At 45.1% G+C, this 10,899-nt stretch overlaps 1 protein-coding gene across 5 annotated transcripts in view; it reads right to left on the minus strand.

Moving 5' to 3' along the window:
* Positions 1-2,873: 2,873 nt before the first annotated feature.
* The window catches only part of osr2 (odd-skipped related transciption factor 2), a 9,221-nt gene continuing 1,195 nt past the window's right edge, over positions 2,874-10,899 (minus strand). The window contains exons 1-4 of one of the 5 annotated variants that reach the window (XM_080194722.1): positions 9,539-9,564; positions 4,669-5,389; positions 3,807-3,906; positions 2,874-3,315 (exon numbers count right to left, since the gene is read on the minus strand). In XM_080194722.1, the coding sequence (XP_080050848.1) occupies positions 3,133-3,315; positions 3,807-3,906; positions 4,669-5,327 (942 nt within the window). In that variant the 5' untranslated portion in view covers positions 5,328-5,389; positions 9,539-9,564 and the 3' untranslated portion in view covers positions 2,874-3,132. Of the gene's footprint in view, positions 3,316-3,806; positions 3,907-4,668; positions 5,390-5,847; positions 6,997-7,030; positions 7,400-9,538; positions 9,565-10,899 lie in introns of those variants that run through there. The other 4 variants (XM_080194721.1, XM_080194723.1, XM_080194719.1 and 1 more) reach the window with 4 other exon arrangements.

Genomic DNA, 10,899 nt, shown 5'->3' on the forward strand with positions numbered 1-10,899 from the left:
AATAATCTCAATATAAATGCAGACTTGGGTTTTAACTTCCGTAGCTTGAAAGTACACAACATCCCTTTACAAACAACAGAGGTCACAAATAAACAAAGATTACAGGCATCGTAATCCCGTAGTTACAGTGCACATAAATAAATGTGATTTAATCCAGGGATTTAGGTTAAGAACTCATGAATAATTGGATAGGTATGAACTACAATATGCGTGCCTGTTTATATAACAATATCGGAGCAGGTATTAGTCAAAAGCCACCATCACCCAAATCTCCCTGTAAAACGATTCAGTTAAATCCACCCAGAGGATTTGTACAGAGCTTACTCAGCCTATAAGGTGGCTGGTATTCCCATTTTCATTCAGTCCAAATGTTTCCGGGGTGAAGGTGGCAAAGGGTATTCAGGGCACAGCAGAATTCGTGTCCCCCCCACCCTGACCCCCATAATTTTCTATTCTCCCTGAAGAGTGTGAGAGTGGGCAGGGGGGCTGGGATGTACATTGGGAAACGCAGAGACTGCACGCCCAGGCCAGACTAAATCCATAACACCATTCAACAGACAAACAGTTGACTCTTAAATCCCAAGTAAACTTCACTTTCCCGAAGACGGTGTGGCTCCTTATCATTACACTCCCCCCCTTCCCCCCCCCCCCCCCAATTCCCCACCAACACGGCCCTTCATTTTACCGACACCTCCCCCAGTCTCCACTCACTCTTCCTTTAGCCGCCGGTAAACTAAACTAAAGTTCAGTAAAAACTGAGAGGCGGATGAAAGATGTTAACGGAAACCTCCGTCTATTTTGTATGTAACTCCCAAATAGGGTTGAATATATTGAAGTTTTGACTGGGGAGCCTCATTCATCAAATGATTCTCGGAATAGCAGCATTTTTTTAGAGTATTGCGGAGTTTCTAATTTAAACAACTTGCACCATTGTTTTGGTTCCACGATATAGAATGATTTATAGAGGATTCGAGCGCTCTGAAGTATGAAGAACCCCTTTGCTACACTCAATCTTTTAGCCTTCCGAACCAATTATGGTATCGAATCACCAAAGTTGAGCATATTTATATTCCAGTTGTTGTAAGGGGCTGTTCCTTGGGCCAAAGCGTTTTTGTCATTCAACTCTTTCATGTGCATCTTGCTGTAATTACCGCCGACAGTTACAGCATGAATTTGGAAACAAGTATACTGGATATCACCAAGAGGATTAAATGGAAAAAACACATACACGGGTGAGAAGAAAATGCGGGGATTGGGGCGGGATGTGAGTGTAAAGGTCTTGGAAATCAGGACGCTTGGGTAGTGTATAAACAGCATATAGCAGCGTGATAAATATTACAAAGAACAAAGAAATGTACAGCACAGCAACAGGCCCTTCGGCCCTCCAAGCCCGTGCTGATCATGATGCCCTAACTAAACTAAAAAAAAACCTTCTGCCCTTACTTATCCCTCTATTCCCTCCCTATTCATCTACCCGTCGAGATGCCTCTTAATGTGCCTGCTTCCACCACCTCCCCCGGCATCGCGTTCCAGACACCCAACACTGCGTGAAAAACTCACCCCCTGCACCTCTCCCTTAAACTTTCCCCCTCTCACCTTGAACTTGTGTACAATTAGAGCTAAAATGTTAGACTTTGAATTTAGTGTGCACGTGTCCCCTTTTTCTTTATTTTAATATTATCTTCGCGATTTTAATACAATAAACGGTTTCTATCCTCCACTGAGGACTGAGTTGCAGAGTTATTAGCCTTCTGTGTTTGAGTTGAGTTGAGTGGTTTGATGACTGAAAAATGTCTAAAAGTATAATTGGTTAAAATTGCAACAGAAGTGGGTGTTAGTTAACCCTCCAAGTAAAGATTGTATCATAATGTTGAGGAATCATCAGCGGCTGGTTAGTATTCAATGTAAATTTGGTGGTGGAAACAGGGTATCGTGGATATTGACACGGTGGCACAATGGTTAGCATTGCTGCTTCGAGGCACCACAGACCTGAGTTCGATTCTCGGCTTGGGTCACTGTGTGTGCGGTACGTTGCCCCCATGTGTGCGTGGGTTTCCTCCCACAGTCTGAAAGATGTGCTGGTTAGGGTGCATTAGCCATGCTAAATTCCCCCTCAGTGTACCCGAACAGGCGCTGGAGTGTGGCGACTAGGGGACTTTTACAGTAACTTCATTGCGGTGTTAATGTAAGCCTACTTGTGACACTAATCTTTAAATTTAAACTCTGGAAGGGACACAGTGACATTAGAAAGTGTCTGTCTAAGATTTGCGGGGGGGCACGTTTTGTAACGCTCTTCTGCCCGTAATAGAGAAAAAAAAGCAGCTTAAAAAAAAGCTCACTTCATTAACCCGAGGGAGAGAAAATCGCAGTCTCCTACAATATCCGTCAAGCCCTTGAACGTGAGAGCGAATGCAGAATTCCATTCTGCCGTTTCACAGCGATTCTGGCACCGTCAGTCCCTGGGAGGATGGCCGAGTTTAGGGTGGGAATTTAAAACCAGGAGTGTGGGCGGTTATGAGAACGGCCTCTTGTTTTCCGTCAGTGATAACTGGGTCAAAAATGTAACAGTCTTCTCTCTCTCAAAAAAAAAGATTAAGGGGTTCAGTACGTTTAGCAATAAGGAGAATGCATCCCCAACGCAGTAAAAAAAAGTCATTCAGGGGTGAGGGGAAATCCGTTAACAGTGGCGACAGAAGCCCAGTAGAAAATAAATTTCAGCAAGCCCCTCAAGAATGTTTTGATTGAGAACAATATTGTTCCTTAATTTCTCTCTTTTGTTGCGTATTTATCTTTCGGAACAGGTGCTATTTAGTTTGTAAATGTCGCGGGTCCATTGAACCTAACTGGGACACAAAGTGCAAAAGGTGAAATGATAAAAGGCATTTTTTTATTATCATTATCCACATGCTTCCAATCTCTCCCATTTAGTTGATTGGAAATAGAACAATATAAAAAAAACATTTTCTGTACATGAAAAAGCGTTGATTTTTTGGACAGGACTATGTATAAAAACGGTTTGAATTACATGGATGTGTATATTGTCTGTACTTTTTTTCTGGCTATTTGTTTTTATTTTACACAAATATTCACAGCAAATTCAAGTAACGCGGAGTGGCTTGGCTCCAGATTCGCTCAATATTCCGCCCGGGGTGTGTGAGTTAAGCTGTGTCGCCGCAGGTCACAGTTACGTCGGAACACTTTGCCGCACTGTTCACAATTGTAGGGCTTGATGTCTGTATGGGTAAGAAGGTGAGTTTTCAGATTACTTCTTTGATTAAAGGTTCTTCCGCATGTGGGACATTTGTGAGGAGATTCCTGTTCAGATTTGAAGCAAGCAAAGGATTAATTCCCAAAAAAAATAAGGAAAATAAAATGAAAAATAAACTACACTGTGACCTCCTCCTGTCTCACTGAAACCGTGAATCAATCGTGCGTTGTCTACATAACTTTTCCAGGCGGTGTTTGAAAAGTCAATAGTAATAAGTGTTCATTAGAAGGTCGCCATTAAAGGCGAGATTGTGGATTTTCCGGCCGCGCTCGCCCCAAAGACGGAAAATCTTTGGTCCGCCCCCCGCTTGCCCGCAACGATTCCGGTGGTGGGTGGGACGGGAAAATTCCCGGCTCCCAAATACTTCCCCCCGAACGTGAGTCAATTTTTCTTTGTAAGTTAGTGGAGGTCGGTGCAAAATCGCTATACTTCTTCACCTTCCCCCCTTCCAAAAATAACCCATCACCCACCTCCCCCCCCTCCCGCCCCGGCCGCAGTTGAGCCTGAAATGAGAGGGAAACTTGCTGTTGCCCCTTACCTGCATATGTAGCGTTTTATGGACGGCTAAAGTCCTGGACTGACAGAATCCTTTGCCACACTCCTGACACTTGAAAGGTTTCTCTTTGGAATGAATATATCTGCAAATCAACGCAGTGGGCAATTCTCAGTAATGCGTTCCGTAAAGCATGCGGCGTGGCCTGTTAAAACTGTGTGTCGATCACGCTGGGCTGTGTGTTATTGTTGCTCAGTTGAGTCCTGTCGCTGGTGAAGGATCCGCGGGTTTTCCGGCCGTTCCTGCGGCAGGCGCTGTGACAGCGCCCCCGTCAGTCGGAGCAGCGCAGCCCAGCGACTGAGCGGCTTCGGGGAGAGAGGGGCTCAGTCATACCTGCTTCGTGTTAAGAGCAAACCCGGTCTGATTTCACACCCTCACCCCACCTCACATCTTTCAGGGCCATGTGCAGAAATTACCCTGGAGGTGGGTAAGGTGTAACAAACACACACACACACACACACAACAGGATGTTGAATCTGTGACCAACTTATCAAATCCAGCCAAAATTTCACTCATTTCCCCTTGTTTGGAGGTGCAGGATCCCGTTGGTTGACTTGTTTAAAATAAAACAACGGGGGTGGGCAGTAAATTAGGGGATAAATTACAAAAACATGTTCCTCTTTTAAAAAAAATCTCCATTCATGCAAAATCTACTGTATAGTAGTAATAGCTCCCACACACACACATCCTGATATAAACTCGCAATGTCATTGCTATGTACGAAATAACATCACCGTTCCCCGTGTGAGAAATAATAGCAGACACCAGGGAATGATTTAATAAGGATTAACTGAGTTTATTACCAGGATAGTGCGTGGTTTGAGTCAAGTCCCGCTTGGCTACCAACCTGTGGTCTCTCAGGTGATCTTGTCTTCTGAACGCCTTGTGGCAGATGTCACAAGTGTAGGGTCTCTCGTCTGTGTGGGTCCTCTCGTGAATGAGCAGGTTGTAGGATTTTGTGAAATGCCGGCCACAGAACTTGCAGATGAACTCCTTTTTGGTCTTGGAGGGCAGCCTCCCCCTGGAGGGCTTCCTGTCCAAGGACAGTTTCCCGATCTCCCCGTGGGATCCCCCCACCCCGCCGCCGCTGAGCTTCGGGAAGTCCCCCGGCTTTGGCGGGTCCTCTTGGGTGGCCGCCAGCGCCAGGTTGGCAAAGTCAAAGCGGGGCCTGTCCTTCTGCAGCGCCGGGATAACGTGGGCCACCGTCCCTTGCTTGGGGTGGAAGACGTGAGCGCTGAAGGGCAGGGCGGGGAATGGGAACCTGCCGTCCACGAAGCTTTGAGCTGCAGCCATCTCGGTGAAGGTGGACCTGGCGATGCCGTGCAGGTGAGGGTAACCCAGCGTCCACTGGTTCATGTGCATGGTCTGAACAGTGCTCAGTCCGTACAAACCCTGCAGGTGGTCCACGGCGGATGGGAACGTGTTGACGGCCCGCAGGAAGGAATAGTTTGTCAGCTGCAGCGGCGGGTGCAGAGGGATTGGAGCCGGTAGAGTCTTGCTTCCCATATCGCTCGAATAACCAACACTCTGGGTTCTTGGCAGCTGCTGAACAATTCCACCGCCAAGGTCTGGGAAGAACAGAGAGAGAGAGAATGTAATCAGTGAAGGAGAGGGAGGCAGGCCTCAGAACCATTTCTAACAAGGAAGATTTAGGCTTGGAGAACTGAAATCGGTTGTTAAAATCTTTTAATAGCCAGCAGAAAGAATGTCCTAAAATCATCGACACTTTATAACCCCCGGATCATTAATTATTTTTATTCCAACGTATTGTTATTTTCAATCCAATGTTTAGTTATTTACAATTCAAAGTTAAGCTATTTTCTACTCAATTTTCAAACCAATTTATACTCATTTTCAACCCATCTCTGTGACATAATCAAAACTATTCTCCCAGAGAGAATCATAGCAGAAAATGTAATTCAAAACCATTTAACATTAAACAAGCCGGGACTGGATTAGTGTAACATACTCCAGAAATTCCAAAGAGATGTTTCATTGTTTATCAATATTGTGGTGTCTAAGTTACCTATCATTCCTCTCCGTCCTGATGCACTGAAGGTATTTGAATGCTTGAAACTAAGATATCGTTTAGAGACCAATGATGTCTATCGAACAGCCTTTCTTTAAAAAAAAGCGACACATTCTATAATGTGAGTCCCCTGGCTTTGGAAGAGTGTTTTCTGGAGAGACGGGGGAATGCAAGCATTTCTCGATAGTAACCCCGTTTCTCTCTCCACAGATGCTGTTAAGCTTGCTGAGTATTTCCAGCAATATCTGTTCTAATTTCAGAGGGCCAGCATCCGCGGTATTTTGCTGCAAAAGTATTGGCTGCCTCGCTTAAAGGAGAAGCCCCAAAACAAAAGGTAACCGACTTGTAGAATGGCAACTGAATATCTTGCGAGTCCCCGTGCTAACCCCACAGGCCCGCCCTGAATGCTGGAGAGATCTGAGGCCTCGCCACTTTAACTTTACGAGCAGTTTCGAAGAGTCCATAAACACGCTACGAACACAAATAAAATGGGACATTTCGAAAATGCAGGGAGGCAAATAAAAAAGATCTTTGTCCGTCAGCATCTCGGGTGGGAGGAGGTGAGGGGGGGGGGGATCTCCTACCTCATTATATTAATGAAGACACGAGTTGGGCACTAAAACACTTCCTCACTCACACACACACAGACAGACCTCTTTCGTTGCAGCTTTGATGGGTTCTCACCTGGCTACCCTCCCCCCGCCCCGTGCGGTGTGTGTGTGAGAGAGAGACAGAGAATGTTTGAGATTAATGCCATCCCCGGAGACACATCTCCGGGCGGTGGGAGGTGGCGGTCTCGGGCTGACGGGGGTGCTGAACTGAGCTTGGTTACTTTTCTCTATTCAACGACAACTCATTCATCAAGATAATTGAAGACAAGGGAGAAAAGAAAGCACCACTTCACCAGCGCTTCGCCACTTAACAACCCCACTTCTAGACTGAGAGTGAAGCTCGTGTGTCTGTTGTTTTGAGAGAGAGGGAGAGAATTTAACCTTTTGGAAAACTAAAATATATTTCATATGTATTTTAAAAAGCAGATTTTAAAAATAGCTCTGCACTGGAAGTGCTTGATGGAATATTATCCGGGAATTCCCTCCATTAACACGAGGGACAATTTTAAATATTAAACACTTCAGGGTTTTGTTTTAAACAAGAGCAATATGTATTACTGCATATTCACCTCGGCCAAGTTGAGCGGCGCTTAAACTTAATAATTCAGGTGAGGATTGAAGCAATTATTTGACAGATTAATGTTGAAAGCAGAAGCCAGAGCGATGTTTAGATGGCGAGTTAGGTTTCAGGATTCAGCAACCCGCCTTAAATATTGACACTGTGAATCTTCGCAAACCCCAGTCTTTTTTACATTTTTTTTAACTGTTTGGGGATTCTGGCTGTCCAGATGCTGAGTTAGCTCCATTACCGAAAACTTGGTGTCCTCCGAAAGGGCGTCAGAGTTAACACCCTGCATTTGTTTTTGAAAAAGGATATATTGTTACACGGTTTGGCCGTATACTATCAGACAAATGTAACAGGCCGTCACCAGAATCGATGGCCTTTGGGGTTTATTTTTTTTCTGTCTCTTTTTCCAATCACATTCTGTCTGATGGTGATTTAGATCTGCCTCTCCCCCCCCCCTCCCCGCACCATCCCCACTGCCACCCCCCCCCCCCCCCCCATTAACTTCCCCTTCTAAACACAAGCAGTTCACTTCGAGTTTAGCCTGAATTCCTCTGCAGTGACCTGGAAGAACCGAACTGATAATATCGCCCATGTCAACTTTCCATTTACAGAGTCATCCTGACTCCTATGGGGACGGGAGAGGGGAAAGGGGGGGTGGGGGAGGAGAGGGAGTAGAGGTTCTGCTATCTGTCCCAGCTCGTCTCCTGCTTATCAATTCGCCAGCGCCTAGTAACTTTTATCAACCCAATTTATTAAAGCCTATTGCCAATTGATTCCGACACGTCGATAAAATCAGCTCCTCGGGAATGCTAATCCCACTGTATTTACACAGGCCTCTCTAAACCCACTTTAATCTGACAACTCGCCGACACCTAAACGGTCATTTAAATGAAATTAATTTCAACATTGTGTATTCGGGGGTAATTCGCCAGTAGGTTATTTCTTTACGAATCAGATTGCGTTATGGTGTGAAACCGAAGAAGTTGCAGTGGAGAAAAGTTTGTTCACTTCGTTTAAACGCTAAATTCGAATATGAGCCAATCCCAAAATATTGGATTTGCCTCACCTGACTGTATTTTAAAAATACATTCTATCTCATCAACAGTAACTTACACTGCTCTCTACTTTATATAATAAATATATACGTGGGTGAAACTCTTGTCTATATTGTTTTCTGCTAAACATGTTTCACATAGAAAATCTGCTATTGTGCATATTTGGGCTGGTATCAGTTGCACGGATGTCCCCCACATCAGGGTAATGACTGACGCCAATTCTTTCCTCCTTGGTTAATGCAACATCTGTGTGGGGACGAGTTGTTTTTTTCTCTCTCAACGTCTTGTCCTGAAGTTAAGGAGAGGTGTGTGCGTGAGACTGTCAGCGGTTTCGTCCTAAGCATTGGAGCGAAACTGGGAAGTGTTTTCTTTAATCTAACAATATTCCCAGCGAATGAATCCCTCACACACTGGTGCCTCCAGCTAAATGCGATCGCGCCCGTTCTATTCCCGTGATACTGAACTCAGCGCAAACGCACTCACTCCTTCTCCTTCACTGCAATCCCCAACCTCCTGAACCTTGGGCTTGAAATAACGTGTTTTAAATTTTATTAATTTGAACTCACCCCCAACCCAAAAAACATGACAATCTGGGTCAGGCATGTTTCTACGGACTGTATATCGCAGAGCCACGAGGGGAGAGGGCGAAGAGAGTGGGGAACTTCATACAACTAAAGAGTCACTTTATCCAGAGGCCTTAACAACCGTGATCTAAAATCACCTCAACTTAATCAAGCCGCGACTGAATGAGGCGTCATAAATTTCATAAATTCCAAAGTTACCAGCAAGGTGATTTATTGTTCCCTAATATTGTGATGTGTGAGTGTGTTATTTCCCCTTGAGGTTTATCAGTGTTAGGTGGGAAACAAGTAAGTGGCACTCTTGTGTGGCTGCATCTACAGTGGCTCACTCACAGAAGAGGGCCCACAACCGGTGCTGTGAAATTGTACTTTCTGTTGCAATCTAGCTCGTTTTACTTAATGTAATTCGATGTTACAATGTCAGTATTAATGGCACGTTTAGATACAAGCTTGCATCGAGGTTTCACGGAGATAATTTTGAAAAAAAAAATTATTACCGATTTCTCTCACTCTGCGGTTACACTCAGACGGGAAATAACACGGAGCTGTTCTTACCAGTTCCAATTTAAATGCTTTCAGTTTAAAAACATCCAGACTGCAAATACATTGCAAGGCATGCTCTCCAGAGTGTTTTAACTTCAGTCATTTTGTTTTCTGTGGGAAGTATTGTAGTGTAATGCAATCCCTAAAACAGCTGTAACTGCGAGGCAGATTCACTCAATAGTTACAACGAGATCTCGGCAGTTTCCCTCGCCTCCCCTGAGGCTGCACCGGGTTAAAGTCTCCGGATCGTCAATTTCCCATTCTTCCTGCTGGTGTGTGGGATTTGCGGGATTCCACCACCAGCCCCCCCCCCCACCCTTTTTTCTATACCTGCCAGGGTCCCCAAGAGCTTTACAACTTCTCCCCGCCACTCCTGTCGTTACTAGCCGCGAAACGCCAAGTTCGCCTTACATGCACTCAATCAAATGTTTTCAAATGCAAACTCGACTTCGCACTTTAAACACAATTAAGGTACTTTTAATTTTCTCCCCTCCCCCCTCCCTGTCAAGGTATTTAATAGGTCAGGTCAACAGTTACCATGCACCCCCTTTCTGTTAAACCTGGGTTATTTAAGAATTATGCTACATAGTTTACACACCGCAAAACAAAAGGTCAGGTTAAAATTATAAAGTTTGAAAAAGGGCAAGAATAATTTTTCCAGACAGCTTCCTGAAATAACCAACCCATAATAATTTAAATAATTGACAGTTAATGTCTTCGTTTTAGAGAAATGTTACAATGAGTGAGTCATTATCCATAATTGACTATGGCTCTGCATTGAGGGGAAGGTTCTGGAATATGAGGGAATACTTTAACAAGCTATTTCTTGCATTCTGGCCTGGCTGGCTTAAGGAGATCGGTGCCGGCGGGCGAAGGCCATCTCGCCAAATGAAAATATTCGGCCTGCCTTTCAAGAATAGAAACTATCTCCAGAAAAATACCTCTTCCCATCTTCTCCAATCCGCCGGAGAATTACGGGTCCCTCAATTCATCGCTCTTTCTAATTCATCAGCCCCCTACTGTTGTCAGATTGACTGGGTGAATGAAAGGGAGAGAGAGAGAGAGAGACCGAGAAGGTGGGTGATTGGGCGAGGGACACTGGACACGGTGATTTTCTCAATTCTTGGGGTTTCCAATGTCAAGCGTGTGAGATCACAACCCTGTCACTGCACCCGAATATCATCCCCCCTGCCCTCCCCAACCCCCCACCCCGTTCTCTTTATCTGTGTAACCCCAGCGCCTGAATTCAGCGAGTCAGCATAGCAGGGAAGAGTGATTGGGAACATCTTCCACTCCATGCCATTGACATTGCTGTGGGACTTTCAATCCTGAATCGTTTCACGGGGAAAAAGTGTTTGAAAGCAAGGGAATGAGAGTCAGGTACAAATGTGGTCGAGGGATGCGGTTTTCATATCACATCATCCCAGTTTCTGTGCAGCATTGTAGACTTTTCAATGATGCGGGGAGGAGGGGGAGGAGGGGGAAAGGAAACCACCCCCCTCACCCCCCCCACCCCCTCCTCCCGGCCAGTTTAAACACACTCTCCGAACATAATCTTTACAATAATTTATCAGCAGAAATGGAAAATAAACTTTACAATAAGAAAGGGCTGGGGTGCCATTCCGGAATGGGATAATTCAGTGTTGGTTAGGGGAAAGCAGATGCAAGGTGTGTGTGTGTCCCACTTTGAC

This window comes from Carcharhinus amblyrhynchos, chromosome 8, assembly GCF_965287045.1.
Source record: "Carcharhinus amblyrhynchos chromosome 8, sCarAmb.v2.hapA, whole genome shotgun sequence".
Taxonomy (NCBI): Eukaryota; Metazoa; Chordata; class Chondrichthyes; order Carcharhiniformes; family Carcharhinidae; genus Carcharhinus; species Carcharhinus amblyrhynchos.